The sequence below is a fragment of the Notolepis coatsorum genome (genome assembly GCF_963971535.1).
Source record: "Notolepis coatsorum genome assembly, chromosome: 5".
Lineage (NCBI taxonomy): Eukaryota > Metazoa > Chordata > Actinopteri > Aulopiformes > Paralepididae > Notolepis > Notolepis coatsorum.
The window spans coordinates 147,418,980-147,437,686 of NC_140169.1; the positions used below are offsets into that span (position 1 = coordinate 147,418,980).

The window sequence follows — 18,707 nt, forward strand, 5'->3', positions numbered from 1 at the left end:
CTAATTGCTGTGGGGCACTCTGGACTTATATTGTAGAAATGTGTGCATTGAAATGTCTGTAAATTGTCTTTGAGAATAAATAAAGGTTTGAATCCAACATTTTGCTATTCTTCACTGAATTTAGATACTTCAAAATTCAATCATTGATTTGTTTTGAATGTGTTTTTTCCTGAAGTAAATTCTATTGACTTTTTTAACCATAAAGTGAGATGGCAGCAATTCTTGGACGTACTATGCAGTAAAATTACGTATGCAAAATTATAATAAATAAGGATAAGTAACATTGTTCATCAAACAGTGTCAAACTTGAGTGCATAGTAGTATAGACATATTGATATTGGGCGGCTGGGTGGCGTAGCGGAGATTGCGCTCATCACCAATGCAAGAGAATCCCAGTCTCAGCATTGCCTTCGGCTTGGGCCGGCCGTCGTACTGGTTCATTTGGCAGTCAGCGGGTGGAAGTCGATGGGTGGGGATTGGACGTTGTGGACAGCAACCCCTACAGGTCGTTTGGGAGACGCCTGCACAGCAGAGACAGGGGTGGCGGGGGTAGTGTGTGCCTCCCATGGAGGTCATGTAGCTTATTGTGCTTAGCGGCTAAAGTCACCTCTGGTCATGTAGCTTATTGTGCTTAGCGGCTAAAGTCACCTCTGGTCATGTAGCTTATTGTGCTTAGCGGCTAAAGTTACCTCTGGTCATGTAGCTTGTTGTGCTTAGCGGCTAAAGTTACCTCTGGTCATGTAGCTTATTGTGCTTAGCGGCTAAAGTCACCTCTGGTCATGTAGCTTATTGTGCTTAGCGGCTAAAGTCACCTCTGGTCATGTAGCTTATTGTGCTTAGCGGCTAAAGTTACCTCTGGTCATGTAGCTTATTGTGCTTAGCGGCTAAAGTTACCTCTGGTCATGTAGCTTATTGTGCTTAGCGGCTAAAGTTACCTCTGGTCATGTAGCTTATTGTGCTTAGCGGCTAAAGTTACCTCTGGTCATGTAGCTTATTGTGCTTAGCGGCTAAAGTTACCTCTGGTCATGTAGCTTATTGTGCTTAGCGGCTAAAGTTACCTCTGGTCATGTAGCTTATTGTGCTTAGCGGCTAAAGTTACCTCTGGTCATGTAGCTTGTTATGCTTAGTGGCTAAAGTCACCTCTGGTCATGTAGCTTGTTATGCTTGGAGTAACATGTAATATAACTGATGGGGCATACAGACCCTCATCTGCACCTTTGTTTACACCGTTTATATAAAATTGGGGTAATGATTGTATTGGGTCTCATTGTTAGAAGCCTTCATTTGACAGACAGACAGGACAGACAGCTACCTTGCCTCCCCTCGTCGTTAGTGTACAGCCCTCCATCACTGCTGTTGCTCACGCTGCTGGTCTCACTGACCAGAGGGATGAAGAGAGGGAATGAAGAGAGAGGAGAGAGGGAATGAAGAGGGAGGGAATGAAGAGGGAGGGAATGAAGAGGGAGGGAATGAAGAGGGAGGGAATGAAGAGAGAGGGAATGAAGAGAGAGGGAATGAAGAGGGAGGGAATGAAGAGGGAGGGAATGAAGAGGGAGGGAATGAAGAGAGGAAATGAAGAGAGAGGAAATGAAGAGAAGAAATGAAGAGAGAGGAAATGGAAGAGAGGAAATTAAGAGGAAATGAAGAGAGAAGAAATGAAGAGGAAATGGAAGACAGAGGAAATGAAAAGAGGAAATGGGAGAGGAAATGAAAAGAGGACATGGAAGAGAGGAAATGAAGAGGAAATGGAAGAGAGGGAATGAAAAGAGGAAATGGAAGAGAGGGAATGAAAAGAGGAAATGGAAGAGAGGAAATGGAAGAGAGAGGAAATGAAAAGAGGAAATGGAAGATATAGGGAATGAAAAGAGGAAATGGAAGAGAGTAAATGGAGATAGGGAATGAAAAGAGGAAATTAAGAGGAAATGAAAAGAGGAAATAGAAGAGAAGAAATGAAGAGGAAATGGAAGAAAGGGGAAATGAAGAGGAATGGAAGAGAGGAAATGAAAAGAGGAAATGGAAGAGAGGGAATGAAAAGAGGAAATGGAAGAGAGGAAATGAAGAGGGGGAATGAAAAGAGGAAATGGAAGAGAGGAAATGGAGAAAATGGAAGAGAGGGGGAATGAAAAGAGGAAATGGAAGAGAGAGGAAATGAAAAGAGGAAATGGAAGAGAGGGAATGAAAAGAGGAAATGGAAGAGAGGAAATGAAAAGAGGAAATGGAAGAGAGGGAATGAAAAGAGGAAATGGAAGAGAGGAAATGAAGAGGAAATGGAAGAGAGGAAATGAAGAGGAAATGGAAGAGGAAATGAAGAGGAAATGGAAGAGAGAGGATATGAAGAGGAAATGGAAGAGAGGAAATGAAGAGGAAATGGAAGAGAGAGGGAATGAAAAGAGGAAATAAAAGAGAGAGGAAATGGAAGAGAGGAAATTAAGAGGAAATTAAGAGGAAATGGAAGAGAGAGGAAATGAAGAGGAAATGGAAGAGGGAATGAAAAGAGGAAATGGAAGAGAGAGGAAATGAAAAGAGGAAATGGAAGAGAGGAAATGGAAGAGAGAGGAAATGAAAAGAGGAAATGGAAGAGAGGAAATGAAGAGGAAATGGAAGAGAGGAAATGAAAAAAGGAAATGGAAGAGAGGAAATGAAAAGAGGAAATGGAAGAGAGAGGGGAAATGGAAGAGAGGGGAAATGGAAGAGAGGAAATGGAAGAGAGAGGAAATGAAAACAAAGGACAAAAGAGGTTACAATTCTAGCCAACAGACTGTCGAGTTTGAGGTGTTTTTTTGCCTCCCTCCTTCAACGTGTGAACTTGGGGTGATCACCGCAAGGCGCAGAGAGCATATTATATTCAAATGTATTGTCATTTTACAGTACAATGAAAATATGTTTGGCATCCAACCAGAGTGCAAATGTAACATACAGTAAGTAGTACAGCAGTAGTAGTAATATACAATGTACAGGTGATTAAACTGGGTATAAAATATATAAATTAGTACTACTGAGTAATAGTGCTAATCAGATGTACATATGTACAGTGATACAGGTATAAAGACACCATGGCCAGCAGCGTAGGGGACATGTACAGAAGATATAGATATAGTATCTACAAATATGTAAAAAGGATTATATGCAGGTATGTACAGACAGATGTGGATAGATGTATATACAGTAAGAATAAATATATATATACAACAAACGTCACCAACATGGGATGTAAAAATTTATCAAAGTCAAACACTAACCACCTGTCACTCATGTCCTCGTCCGAGCCCTTCTGCTCCTCGAGCTCCATCTTGTCCTTGGGCTCCCCCGTCAGAGCCAAGATGGCGTCCTCGCTCTCCACCACGACCCCTTCGTCCGTGGCCTCCACACCGAGTCTGTGGGGCGCCATTTTCCTCTTCTTCACCCCCCCTCCTCCTCCTCCCCCTGAACCCCCACCAAGCTCCATAGGCCCCCTGCCGTCGGCCGAGCCCGGTCCGGGCAACCTGAACCCTGCGTGGGCCTTGGGTGGTACGGGCGGGGGCCCCAGCGCCGCGGGTACAGGCGGCGGGGGGGAGACCGGCTCCGGGGGAGGGTCCACGGCCATGCGTTTCACTTTGCGTCTGCGCCGCAGGCTGCGAGTTCCCTCCGCCGAGCCGCCCAGCGTCCCTCCCGGGTCGTCCTGCCAGAGCGGCCGCTTGCCTCGGCCCGCGTCGGCGCCACCGAGGGGGGTGCGCCGCTTGGGTCCCATTAGCTCCTCGTCCGAGTCGCTGTTGTCGCGGGCGTTGGCTCCTGTGCTGGCCCGGTAGTCCTGGAGGAGAGGGTCTGGGTTTAGATTAGGGACGTGGCAAAACTCACAAGATCACTATTCAGTAGGCCTGTCCCCGACTAAGGATTTGTGTATTGGCCAAGATTTGCCTGGTAGTCGAATACCCCCCCCCCCCTCCCCCCAAAAATAAATGTAACTACAGTTTTATTTTTTTGTATCATTCCATTTGGGCTGTGGGGGGGGGGGGGTGCTTAATGTCTGAAGGAGTCGACTGAAAGCTTCTTGTTCTCTGCAAAAGCATGCAATTGGTCCACTGATGGATACATCTTGATATTTGTCTAGTCTAGTGTGTTCATTAGATGGTGAAATCCTCTTTCAGTGCCTCTGTGCCTGTTTTCTTAGGCCGTTATGGTATGCATGCCATTAGCGTTAGCCACGCTTCTAGTGCTCTTTGCTTTTGGAAAGAATTCATCATTTATATTATACATTTAATTTTTTTTTGCATTCGACTAAGAGGTTGGCAGTCGACTATGGCTCCTTTCGATCAATTAGTCGACTATTCGAGGTCAGCCCTACTATTCAGTAGTCACTGGGAACTATTTGGATACTAATGTAAAATTGCACATTAACACATTTGACATGATTATAACTGGTATGGTTTCCTTACACAGAAAAGATGGTGAGTTTGTTGTTCCGATAACTACATCACTGCATAATAAATGTTTAGACGGGGTTAAGATTTGGTTCTTTGAGATACAATGTAAACATATAATTCAAAGTTATTACCGTGTTTTCTTGACTAGGGTTGGCTTGATGTGAAATGTCCCATGACTAATAAACTCATCATGACAACACCAGTATTACCGGTTACATTTTACAAAGTGACTTTGATCTTTAACGTCATGCGGCTACATTGGTCCAATGAGTCTGTCCGTCTACGTCTATTTTTAATATCCATTTGTTGGACAGACAGAGTTAACGTTAAGTTGTCATTTAAAAATAAACCAACAGACAGTAATACCTTCTATCCGTTCATTGACGGACGGATCAAACATACTGTTGCTGGTCCAGACTGGTCCTCTCAGCTCCTCTCCTGTGAAACATGTCGGCTCATCATGTGTTCACTGATGTATTTAACATGTTGGCTCGTCATGTGTTCACTGATGTATTTAACATGTTGGCTCTTCATGTGTTCACTGGTGTATTTAACATGTTGGCTCATCATGTGTTCACTGATGTATTTAACATGTTGGCTCCTCATGTGTTCACTGGTGTATTTAACATGTTGGCTCTTCATGTGTTCACTGGTGTATTTAACATGTTGGCTCATCATGTGTTCACTGATGTATTTAACATGTTGGCTCTTCATGTGTTCACTGGTGTATTTAACATGTTGGCTCATCATGTGTTCACTGATGTATTTAACATGTTGGCTCTTCATGTGTTCACTGATGTATTTAACATGTCGGCTCATCATGTGTTCACTGATGTATTTAACATGTTGGCTCGTCATGTGTTCACTGATGTATTTAACATGTTGGCTCGTCATGTGTTCACTGATGTATTTAACATGTTGGCTCATCATGTGTTCACTGATGTATTTAACATGTTGGCTCATCATGTGTTCACTGATGTATTTAACATGTTGGCTCATCATGTGTTCACTGATGTATTTAACATGTTGGCTCATCATGTGTTCACTGATGTATTTAACATGTTGGCTCCTCATGTGTTCACTGATGTATTTAACATGTTGGCTCTTCATGTGTTCACTGATGTATTTAACATGTTGGCTCTTCATGTGTTCACTGATGTATTTAACATGTTGGCTCGTCATGTGTTCACTGATGTATTTAACATGTTGGCTCGTCATGTGTTCACTGATGTATTTAACATGTTGGCTCCTCATGTGTTCACTGATGTATTTAACATGTTGGCTCATCATGTGTTCACTGATGTATTTAACATGTTGGCTCGTCATGTGTTCACTGGTGTATTTAACATGTTGGCTCGTCATGTGTTCACTGGTGTATTTAACATGTTGGCTCGTCATGTGTTCACTGGTGTATTTAACATGTTGGCTCCTCATGTGTTCACTGATGTATTTTCAGCGCTGGCTTCTTTCTCCCAGTGTGGGCTATATGTGGCAACTAGTGGTCCCTCATACATGGACATTTGAGAGGGACATGTTGTAGGAAGCATGCGCAGGTCATGTAGGTCAGTGGTTCCCAAAGTCGGGGTCGCGACCCAAAGGTGGGGCGCGAGCAGCCACGGGAGGGCCGCGAGATTAAAAAAAAAATAATAATAATAATAATCAATTTTTTTTTGTCAGGCCACTGAACTTAGAAGCAGGCCAGGACAGTGTTTCTAGTTGTATTCTAAAATTCTATTCTATTGTATTCTAAAATGTGACTATATGGTTTTATATTAACTTAATAAATAAACAAAAACGAAAAATCTACTTATTTCAACGAACATTTCAAACTAAATAACAGATTATGCACATAAAACGCTGAAAACAACCGAAGCAACAATAGTATTTTAATGAGGCTATTATTATTATCATTATTATTTTGCAACAAGTTAGCCCTCTCATAAATAGCACATATAAATGAATAACTAACTTGAACTAACTTAATAGGATTGAAGTGATATTTGGCTTAAAAAATCGGTCGCCTGGCAAAAAAAAAGAAGAAAAAAAAGCCTGACGATGTGCATTGGGCCGCGGCTCTCTGACGCCTTATTTTCTGGGTCCCGGCCTGAAAAGTTTGGGAACCCCTGATGTAGGCGACGCTAGCGGCGCCCTTTCTCTGCATCTCCCTAAATCATCACCCAACAGCGAGGGATGGGCATCTATTTTTTTATATTAAAATATTCGTTAAATGATTTAAATAATGAGAGGGACCCTATTAACTGTTACACTGCTGAACGGCATGCTGGGTACAGCTCGCTAGCTAGGCAGGTAGCACAACAGTTTCACTAAGTTCACACATTTCAAGCATGCGATGTACCTTTCGGAATGAATGCTTTACGTTCACTTGGTCCACTAGCGTTAGCTGTTAGCGATGACAGCAGCCAGCTAGCTCGCTTGTTTGATTATGTCATGTTCGCTATTAAGTAAAAACAAAATCATACATTAATGTGGGGGTGGGAGGGGTGGGCAATTATCGATTAGTATTTGAATAGTACCCAGTGACTATCAAATAGCAATTGTGTGAGTTTTGCCCATCCCTACTAACAGCATTATCCACATTGTCCAGATTTCACTTGCAAAACATTAAAAGGAACACGCCAACTTTTTGGGAAATTCGCTTATTTGCCATCTACCCTGGAGTTAGACAAGCAGATACATACCCTCTTCTTCTCTGTGCATACAGGCTTTTTAAACAGGCTTTTGAGGTGATGAGATCACTGCGCCCAGGCAGCAGTGGTTCGGCAAAAAAAAATCCGAGTATATATCAGCTTAGAAAACGAAAATGTTTAATTTTTTTTTCTTTTTTGGTAAATACTAGGGATGCACGATAATTATTGGGCCGATATCAGCAATTATGACATCATCCAGATTAAATTATTGATAGCTCCGATAATATATAATAATTTTTTTGGTAAAAAAAAATGCGGTGTGGGTGGATTGGGATGAAGGGCGCTTGTTTTTACTGTAGGCTCCTCCCATTTTGCCAGTACTGTGGTACAACTGATAGCGTGTGGTTAAGGAAGAGGGAGTTTTTCACAAATCCAGCGCTCTTTCTCATGCCTGGCTGTGACGTACGGTAGTCACGTAACTTTCAGGTCGCTTTCACATATAGTTTTGGTGGACTCTGTGCGGTTCTGGGGATGAAGTTGCAACATTGTTGCATTCTTCATTTGGTTCGCCTGCGTTCAAATAGAAATCTGTGAGGCGGACTGAACCTTCTGAACAATGTCACGCGGTCGAAAAGGGCGCTTGTCTATTGGACAGTGGAAATGTGTGTGTGGCTGCGAGCCCGTGTGTGTGCGCGCGCGTGTGTGTCTGACAGTGTGTGTACTGCGGAGCCCAGCGGAGGCGAGTTTTGACATGGCATTGATCCATTGTTCTATTGAAGCACATTACCACCATCCTCTCGCTAAACAACTTGTAGACCACGATGTTTTTATGAGTGCCCACACAAGTAGCGGTTTTATTAATAATATAATAAGCCGTGTTTTTTCTTCCTTCTTCCCAAGATGCACAGATATATATGTAGCACTTGTGTTAATAACCGTAACAGCTGTTTGCCACGGGCACAGTTCTAGGTTCGAATGCGACGAGGAGTAATATGCACAATTAAAAGAATAGTAGACCAGAGGCAGAGTTATAACAATAACCGGTGTTTTAATTAAAAGCGTGCTAGATAAACAGTAATAATACATACATACGTAAAGTACAAGTTATGCTTTGAAGTATCCCTTTTAGATTAGGTCAGTAACCTCTCCTTGCGGGAGGGTTAGTTCGATATCAAGGCCTAGGTCGATTGGATCAACACATTGGGGTTCGTTCAGACGTCTCTGAGGTTATCATCGGTAACTCTATATTAGTTTATCAGGGAATGCAAATACCTTATTAGGTGAATTGGCCCTTTAAACTCTTTTTCTTTACCGGAAGTGATTCGGCTATAATCGAGATGTCATCTAGAAGGTTCTATTATGACATCACCACAAATGGTCTAGAAGGTTCTATGTTCTAGAAGGTTCTATTATAACATCATACAGTGGTAGCATTTATCCTCTAATTCTTATAGGAGAATATCTGTATCCATATATCAAGTTAAATCAAATCAAATACAAAATACAATATCCAAATAACACAAGATGAACGGGATCGACTCCCTTGGAAGTCCTTGTAGTCTCGTTCAGTTCAATCCTACCGGACTGTTAGTTAAGCAATAGTTGAGCATCAGGCTGGCATTAGTCTGGAGGTATATCAAATGTTCCGGCGAGAAGATGTTCCGGAACGTTCTATATGACATCATAGGATGACATCACAAAGGTTCCAGAACCTTCTATCATGACATCATACGCTGGTTTACATTCTATATACAGGAAGTGGGACCTCAGGGTAAAACAGGAAGTGGTAGCTCACAGATAAACAGGAACTATTTATGTTCCTTTGATAATTATGAATCTGAACCCTGGGTTACATATAGATAGATAGATAGATAAGATAGATAAGATAGATAAGATAGATAAATAGATAGATAGATAAATAGATAAGATAGATAGATAGATAGATAGATAGATAGATAGATAGATAGATAGATAGATAGATAGATAGATAGATAGATAGATAGATAGATAGATAGATAGATAGATAGATAGATAGATAGATAGATAGATAGATAGATGCAGTGTGCTTGTTTTGCAGTGAATGAATGCTGCGAGCAGTGGTAAGGTAATAATAGTATTGATGTGGCATTGATCCATTGATCCAATGCCGTGCGCCTCGGTAATAATAATAAGCCGCGTTTTTTCTTCCTTCTTCCCAAGATGCACAGTTAGATATATAGATAGATAGAGATAGATAGATAGATAGATAGATAGATAGATAGATAGATAGATAGATAGATAGATAGATAGATAGATAGATAGATAGATAGATAGATAGATAGATAGATAGAGAGAGAGATTAGATGCAGTGTGCTTGTTTTGCAGTGAGTGCTGCGAGCAGTGGTAATAATAATCACTTCCTATATTTGGTTCGCGTTTGGTCCGATGAAGCCGAACCGAGACCGACGTTTTGGTTTGGTCCGCGAACCGAGTTCGACAGGCATTCACACAAACCCGAAAAACCGGACTATCGAATTCTGGTCCGAAAGTCCGGACCAAACAGCCCCTGTGTGAAAGCGACCTCAGAAGCATCGCAGATAGTAAACAAACATGGCGTCAGTAGTTTTCAAAGTTTCAGAGGAAAACAGTTTGCTTGCTATTTGTAACAAATGCAATGCAGAAGTTCCACGAGGAGGGAAAAGGGCAACAAGCTATAACACATCCAACATAATAAGTCACCTGCAACATCACCACCGCTACGATGGTGTGTTAAAAGCCTACGTCGCTTTTAACTAAAGCTGCTGCAAATCCTAACTTGATCACAGAAATGGCACTTGATGACCAGCCCTTTTCCCTCGTTGAAGACAAAGGATTCTGTCGGCTACTTCGTCATTTAGAGCCCAGGTTCATAATTCCAAGCCGCCGTCACTTTGCAGAGGAGTGTTTACAACAGGGTTTCCGTTAGAAAAAATTGTTGCCGGCCTCAGTGTCCGGTAGATTTCAATCTACCGGTCAAATGAGAGAAATTCCGGTCAGAGTTTATTGAGCTTAAAAACAATTGATAGGCAAAAGAATGACAACAAAACAAAAGAATGACATCATCAAGGCATGTAGATTTATAATATTTTTACTTAAAACTAGGCTACTTTTGCGTATAAAGCCATTATATTCCAAATAAAATAAGTCCAGAGACTCCATGCTGCTGCCGACTTTAAATCAAATAGGTGTCTGTGGGCAGTCGCCCGACAATAATAAACAGCAGTCTGTTATAATCACATTTTTATGAGCTAACGAATTCCGTTATATTGGACATTTGTATTAATTATATCAAGCGAAGAACTGAGAAATTTGGCAGAGAGAGACGGCAACATTATCGTGGGTTTGCGTGATGACTCTCTCTCTCTCCACCTCCCAACGACTTATTTGCGAGAGTATGTCGATACAGAGCAGCAGATTCAGCTGTTATTGGCTCTTTTCTGGCTCTATCTGGGGACCGCACAGCAGCGCCTCCCACCCAACATTGAATTGCCAATGGCTGAATTGGTACTGCAATGGCCGCTGTAATGGCCGCTGCTGCTCCGGCTCTGCAGCTACACATGTACTCGCAAAACCCAGCACTAAGCTCTCGCTGACAACATTATTATACCTGCTTGGTGAAGCAACGATGAAACAAATGTAATGATTGTTTCGTTCATCGCATAGGCTATTTAATTTTAGCCTATTTTAATACAATTCAAATAATCAAATTGTGCTTCGACTCAGGGAATTATTTTCTTTTTTAAAACTTTGGCCATTTCCCTGGCTCTTTTATACGTTTATCGCATTTATACTTGGTCAAGTTCGACCGACAGAAGCAGGCTGAAAGGGTTCAGATGGGGGGGAAGACACTCTGGGAAAGGCACGGCTGCAGTCCGGGATTCGAACTCGCTCAGCCCCAGATCCGTGACGAGCACGGTTGTCCACGGCGCTGAAATAGCACTCGTGGTACGTGGTGAGCTACTGGAGCTCCCCTCAGGGAATTATTTTCACCGGACATTAAGACCGGAGAGATTAAATATGTCGGACTTCAACAGATTTTGTCGGTCAAATACCGGTAATTACCGGCTAACGGAAACGCTGGTTTACAAGCCAAGTATGACGAGATCGCCTTACTCCTTCATACTCTGATAGACAACGATTCAAACTGTACAGAGCGGTGTTGCATTCTCAGGAACTACCAGGTTCACACACTGCCGATATGATCCGTTTGGCTTTTGTAGCTATGCTTCAGAAATGGAACATAACGAAAGAGATGGTCCATGTTGTCCTAAGAGACAACGCACGTAACATGGCAAAGGCTATGGAGGATTACAATGTTGATAGCCTGGGCTGCATGGCCCACACCTTACAGCTGGCTGTGAACGAGGCTGTGCTGAGCCAAAGAGCTGTGATTGACTGTGTTGCCATCCGTCGGAAGATTGTTGGACACTTTAAGCACTCCCAAGTAGCGACCACCCGCCTGGAAGTTAATGGTGGGCCTGAAAATAACAAAATCACGACTCCAACAAGACGTGGCCACACGTTGGAACAGTACATTCTACATGCTCCAGAGTCTGGTGAAGCAGAAGCAAGCTATCGCAGCTTATGCTGTAGAATACAAGTTGCCAGCAACACTCAACGCCGACCAATGGACCCTGGTTGAAAACATCTTGACCATCCTCGATCCGTGTGAACGATATTAGCAAAGCTACAGCCACTACTGCAGACGTGATCCCCTCCATCCAAGCCCTAACACGCCTGCTAAAACAAACCGTCCCAACAGACCACAGAGTGAAAACTACAAAGGAGACCCTGTTAACACTTTGAGTGCCACGGACGCGATTTGTCGTTAGTTCATGCCGCCAGTTGAGTGCCACCAACGACATATAGCGTTTGTTTGTCTTTTTTTTTTATTAGCGATTTGAATTCATATTTCATCAGTCAAGCCTCACGCTAGTGTTGCAGACTCTCTCTGAGCTCAATTGGGAAAATACCGCCCCCTATCGTCTCTCCCTGTGTAACTGCACCCCATTGGTTTAGACTGATAGGGGGGGGTCCAGCCTCCTCATGTTACTTCTCCGGTGAGGCATCTGAAGAGACCCAAGTTGATCACCGACCCTCAGAACAGCGTGGAATCGGTATTTCCAGCACCCAACGCTGAATCAATAAACACGATCGATATTTGGAATGGCGATCAGGAATTGGAATAATCTTTTAACATCTGATCTGAGGTAAGCAATTTATTTTACCAGTCTTGGGGTAATCGGATCTGTTTTGACCTATATATCAGCGTGTGCCCCATGTGTGTGTGTGTGTGTGTGTGTGTGTGTGTGTGTGTGTGTGTGTGTGTGCGCGCGCTGATCAGGAAATGAGAATATATTTTTCAGATCGCTTCTATAGCGTGCATAAGTACACATATACTATCGATAATCTAGCGTTTATTTGAAAATGATTCATAAAACGTTTTTTTGTGTATGCCAGAATATTCCAGTAAAGGGCGTTTATCACGGAATCTATATATTTTCCTGAAAAACGAGGGCTTTTCAAAATGCTATAAAACGGAAATAAACCGATTAAAAAACAATCCGTCTCAACAATGTTGACTGCAAACAAGTCATTGATAAACGACGGGCAGATTAGACACATAGCCATAATTTAAGACAGAGATTATGCGTTTAGAGCGCTATCATTGAAGTGGGTGCTGGCATCCAACAATAAATAGTGCACGCCACGCTGGCAATCAAAGTGTTAAAAGCAGTCCAAAGGCGTTTTGGTGACATCGAGGAAAAGCCCATGTATTATATCTCCACAATATTGGACCCGAGGTACAAGGACCGCTACTTCAGCCGTGCATCAAAACGTCAAGCTACAGAAATGCTGCGGGAACAGCTGCACAAAATCGAGACCGACACCCCCGGCCCCCAGTCAGACGAGCCACCGGCAAAGAGGACCAGGGAAGACGAGAACAACAACAACAACAACAACAACAACAACAACAACTCGCTCTTGGGAATGTTTGAGGCAATCATGGAAGAAAACACAGATGCTGCAACTGAACAACAGGAAAACAGCAGAGTGGATGCGGACGTAAGTGTATATTTTATTTTAATGTTTTATGAACACTGTATAACTTGTGTTATGGAACCGGTAGAACGTCATCATAATTAGATCCCGTTCTTCTGTGCTTTTGTTTTTACCGTTAGCTCCAGTCCTATCTGTTGGAGCCCACGCTGAGCCGTTGCCCGCTGGAATACTGGAGTAGCAGCCAGTCCCGTTACGAGCGCCTGGCCCAACTTGCTCGTACATTTCTGTCAGCGCCTTGCACTAGCGTTGACTCTGCGCGTTTGTTTTCTGCTGCTGGACACGTGATGACCGAGCAAAGGAACCGACTCGCATGCGAGAAGGCAGAGATGCTAATCTTCATTAAAAAAAATCTCCTACTGATCCGACCAGAATTTAAAAAACAGTAGAAGAGTTACCAAAAAAATAACAATACAGGGTCAAACATGAATCTATCTGTCTCTCTCTCTCTCTTTGAGAAAAAAAACAAAAACAATTGAAAGTTTGAAACCTCAATGCTTTAGTAGTTTAGTGGGAAAAAAGGGTTCACTCACTGTCATTTATATGGATTCTTATAAGTAATATAATTAATCATTTGTTCTGTAAAATGACTGTTTGTTACTGTGTGGAACTTGTTTCAGTAGCTTATTTATTTGTTTTTGATACGGTGAGGAACGCACTTTTTCAGTTTGTATACTTTGTTTACATAGAGACATATCTGACTGTCCGATTTTACCTGCCAGTATTGAATTTGAATCCCAGGCGTATGCAAAGATTTGCAACAGTTCTAGAGGCCTTTATTTTATTTTTACATCACTGAGTGATGAACCTCACTATGGCAATTGGCAAATGTTTACATTTTGCAATGTTATGTTTACAAGTTATTGACAGGATGTCAATTGTTTTTGAGGCGTGCTGTCCTATAAATGCCAAGTAATAGTTGTTTCATGGACCAAGACCACAACAGTCTCCTCTCCTATAGCGTCAAATGTTTTATCTGCTGACAAAGCACAATACCTGTTGGTTTTTAGTTCACTCATTGTTTAGGAAAACACATTGTTAATGACATTGACGGGTTGTGAATTTTGTGATTCAAATTATATTTATTTGGAAAAATAAATATGGTAACTTTATTTGAAGAGTCAAAACTGTTGTCTTGGCTTTGTTTTGTTCATAGTATTAACGCTCATGTCATGATAAATCTGGTTAGGTCAAAACTACAGGAATACACATTTTTATTATTATAATAATACAATAAATATATATATATTATCGGTTATCGGTATCGACCTTGAGGAGAAGTTATCAGTATCGGGGTCAAAAAATCAATATCGTGCACCCCTAGTAAATACACAGGTCACAACATGTTTACAGGAACGTTTTTGAGTTGTATTTGGGAGGTATTTCGTGACTGTTGGGAATAGGGGTGCACTGATATATCGGTCGGGTATCGGTATCGGCCGATAAGCTCAAATGTGCCGATGGCAGTAGCCGATAAATATCCATCAATTTGTGTCGCGTCAATCTGGCCCATACATTCAAACTTTGAAAAAAGTTTCAGTCAAGCGACCTGCACAACGCCGCCCCCACACACACGCTACTGCATCAAAGTTACTACTTATGATTAACACTTTCAGAGCCGGCCGTATTTTCCTTTTTACCCCCTTGAATGCCCAGCAACCACTTCAATGTTAACGTTAATATCGCCTAATCTATGTTTTAAATTATGGCTATGTGTCTAATCTGCCCGTCGCATTATCAATGATCCATTTCCAGTCAACATTGTCGAAGCGGATTGTTTTTTTATCGGTTCATTTCCGTTTTATAGCATTTTGAAAAGCCCTCGTTTTCAAGAAGGAAAAAAAAGAATCCCTGATAAACGCTGATGTGCTGTAATATTCTAGAACGTTGTCATTGTTCGGCCTATTTATGAATCGTTTTCAAATAAACGCTAGATTATCGATAGTATATGTGTACGTATGCACGCTGGTGCCGCAAGCTGTAAATCGATTCTCTTATTTCCTGATCACTCGCACAGTCAAAACAGCCATATCACATATAGGGGGAAAGCTTATATCTCTGTGAAAAAAGGTCTGATTATCCTAATACTGGTAAAATAGATTCCTTACCTGAGATCAGATAGTATCCAAATGGATTATTCCTGATCGACTATTCCAAAAATCTATCCTTTTATTGATCCCGCGCGTATACTGTAAAACAGCGTATACACGCTGTGCTGAGGGTCCAGCATGAAGCTGATCGGCCCCGGTTACATGCGTGAGAAGTAAAATGTGGAGTCCGGGTTTTTTCCCCCCATGCATTTTCATTGAGTCCAATCCAAAAGGGTGAATTACCATCTGGGAGACGATAGGGGGCGCTTTTTTCACATCTGAGCGCCTGGGGTGGCTGATTTACCAACGGTAGACTCGGTTGATGAAATATGAATTCAGATCGCTAATAAATAAAAAATAATTTTTTTTGTGCCACAAATATCGGTATCGGGCGATTGTGTTAGTTGAACAATCGGTATCGGTGGCAAATTTTCATATCGGTGCATCCCTAGTTGGGAACTAGGCTACATGGGCACACCTACTTCCAGTGGATGACGCTAAGCTAGGCTAACGGAGTGGCTAATCCCTAAGCCTAATGCACGCACAGAGAAGAAAAGGTTGTGTATCTGCTCGTCTAACTCCAGGGTAGATGGCAAATAAGCTAATTTCCCAAAAAGTTGGCGTGTTCCTTTAACAACACAAAAGCCTACATATAGTTGTGCCGCAGGTCTGGATGGTGTCGCGCCGCCCACTGTGTTCATGCCATGCTACGGACCCTTCTCAAATTCCAGCCCTCTTTTCTTAGTTCTCCAATTGTGATTGAAGGATCAAGAAAAGAGGGCAGAGTTTGCGATGGGTCACGGTACCAAATAGCCAAGCGTGTTTTTAGTTGAAAATATTTTCACCTTTTAGCTACAGAGCGCCATGCTTCTGATGGGTTTTCAACGGTTGCCTAGCAACGACAGCGGCAACATTTCCTATGGACACCGGCTAATTTGTTGAACGTTTCTGTTAGAGCCATATGAAATCAGTTTTATTTTTTTCCAAATTCCATTTTATTTTTTTCCAAATTCCGTTTTTTCCGTTTTAATATTTCAGAATTCTGTATTTTGCTTTGTACGCTCATTTTACCATCAGAAATAGTGTCTAATAAGTGGGAATGAATAAATGTCCACAATTTAATAAGATATAACAGTCCATTTAATAGGGCTGTCTTAAATACTTCGAAGCTTCATTCATTTATTTCATTCGAATATGAAAATAAAATTCGATTAAAAAAAATAAAAATAAAAAGGTATATATATTTTTGCAAAATCAACTCTGCCTCTCTTTGTTAATAACAACAAGCAATGCCGTTTGTTATTTAAGATGAGGTCGGACTCGGCACTGACAGATTTGTGTTCATTGTGCTGCTTTTATGAAGCCTCAAATGACTGCTTACAATATTTCATGAAAGTGTTTTGTTTGTCTAAGATTTAAAAAGGTTTAAACTTTACAGCACTGACAAAGTTGAACAAAGTGCTGTACAAGTCCCACAACATAAAAAAAAAAAAAAAAAGTAAAAAAAAAAAAAAAAGTTGATTCCATTTTTATTGCTCAATTCCGCGATTCCGTCCGCGATTCCGTGATCGCGGATTCCATATGGCTCTAGTTTCTGTGCCGTTATAACACGGAGACAAAGTCCTGTACATTCTTTACATCTGCCTCTCGGCCGCACGGTTCTTGCTAAAATGTGAATCATGATTTTTCTCTCTAAGAATTGAGATCACGATTCTCTCACACGATTCTTATTTTTTCAATAAAATTATGTATTGCACTTTCTTAAACAGACAACATAACATAATATGAAAGTGCTTGACTTAAAATTAAAAGTCTGAATCGTCATCATTTAAAAAAAGTTAAGTAAAAAGTTTAAAAATCATTTTAATTTTAATAAAATAAATAAAAGCGTCATCCTTTATTACATAGGTCTATGAATCGAGATCTGTATTAACGGTGCAGCCCTGCTCTCCCCCTCACCTTGTGTTCCTCCCCGCTGGACTCCGAGCCCTCACTGAGGTGGCCCGTCTCCCAGGGCGGGTGGGGGTTGTTGTCCGAGCGCCGCTTCCTGCCGCGCCGCTTGCGCGCCTGGCGCTTCAGCAGGCAGCCAACGGCCAGCGCGTGATCCCCGCCGCCGCCGAACCCGCCGCGCGCCGCCTGCTCCGAGCTCTCCTCCAGCGCCGACACCAGGTCGTGGACCAGCTCGTCCATCGTGCGGCAAAAGTGCCTGAGGAGGAGGAGGGGGGGGGGGGGAGAGGGGGGGGGGGAGGAGAGAGGAGGAGGAGGGGGGAAGGAGAGAGGAGGAGGAGGAGGGGGGAAGGAGAGAGGAGGGGGGAAGGAGAGAGGAGGGGGAGGAGGGAAGGAGAGGAGGGGGAGGAGGAGGGGGGAAGGGGGAAGGAGAGAGGAGGAGGGGGGAAGGAGAGAGGAGGGGGAGGAGGGGGGAAGGGGGAAGGAGAGAGGAGGAGGAGGAGGGGGGAAGGAGAGAGGAGGGGGAGGAGGAGGGGGGAAGGGGGAAGGAGAGAGGAGGAGGGAAGGAGAGAGGAGGGGGATGAGGGGGGAAGGAGAGAGGAGGGGGATAAATAACCTGCTGTTTTTATTCATGTTTTATTAACCTTCATTAGCTGTGACCAGCAGCTCTATAGCTCCCACACGTATCCCTACACTGGCTTCCTATTCAGGCCAGATCTGACTTTAAAGTGCTACTCTACTCACTTACAACATTCTAAATGGGCTCACGCCGCTCTATCTATCCGATCTTTTGATTGATTGAAAACTTTATTTAACAGATTGCAGAATGGGTACAATACAGTACAGGACAATACACACAATTGTTAAGGGGATGCAGACCAGAGAAAGACTTTCGTCTCGTTTACATCAGGGTAGGGCTGGGCGATATGACGATATTATATAAATATCGGGTACAGTTCATTAACAATACACTTTTTCAACGTATCGTGGATATCGTGATGTTTTGCCCAATAGGATTGTGTCGCGTCAATCTGGTCCACACGTTACTCGTTCATATCTCAGCCTGTGTTGAGATATGCCCATTCCGCGGTCTGTTAATAAAGTTTTCAATCAGACAGATGTATGGAAAGGCTTTTATTATAACATTCGTTGAGGTAAAATCATTATGGCTCATTTAGTCATCCTGTGGTGCACTGGTCTCCTACTAGTCGGTTGCGGGGAGCTAATGTAAGTAGCTTTGTTGATGTCAGCACACCGGACATTCAGGAAGTCAAAAACTAATGGCGCTTGCCGATTTGTGCTAAGAACAGCAGGGCGGGTGCAAGCGGTGTGACGTAATTGGCAGAGTCGACTGTCAATCAAAATTATTCTGTTGTCCGTCAGAATGAATGAATGAAAACTTTATTAACATATTGCAGAATGGGTACAATACAGTACAGGAGGATGAAGACCAGAAAAAGACTTTCGGCTTTTTTACATAAGGGTCCTCCATTTTCAATTCATCAAAACATTTAGAGACATACAAATATACAGTAGTTTCATAA

The 18,707-nt window shown here is 42.4% G+C and overlaps 1 protein-coding gene across 3 annotated transcripts in view; it reads right to left on the reverse strand.

Annotated features, from left to right (window-relative positions):
- The window catches only part of gpatch2 (G patch domain containing 2), a 70,152-nt gene that overhangs the window by 45,037 nt on the left and 6,408 nt on the right, over positions 1-18,707 (reverse strand). For 2 of the 3 annotated variants that reach the window (XR_014619724.1, XM_084315042.1), the window contains exons 2-4: positions 17,176-17,422; positions 3,240-3,787; positions 1,313-1,377 (exon numbers count right to left, since the gene is read on the reverse strand). Coding sequence is in view for 2 of the 3 variants with exons in the window: in XM_084315042.1 (XP_084171168.1) it covers positions 1,313-1,377; positions 3,240-3,787; positions 17,176-17,422 (860 nt within the window). In the remaining variant the exon portion in view is untranslated. The remainder of the gene's footprint in view (positions 1-1,312; positions 1,378-3,239; positions 3,788-17,175; positions 17,423-18,707) is intronic. The other variant, XM_084315043.1, reaches the window with a different exon arrangement.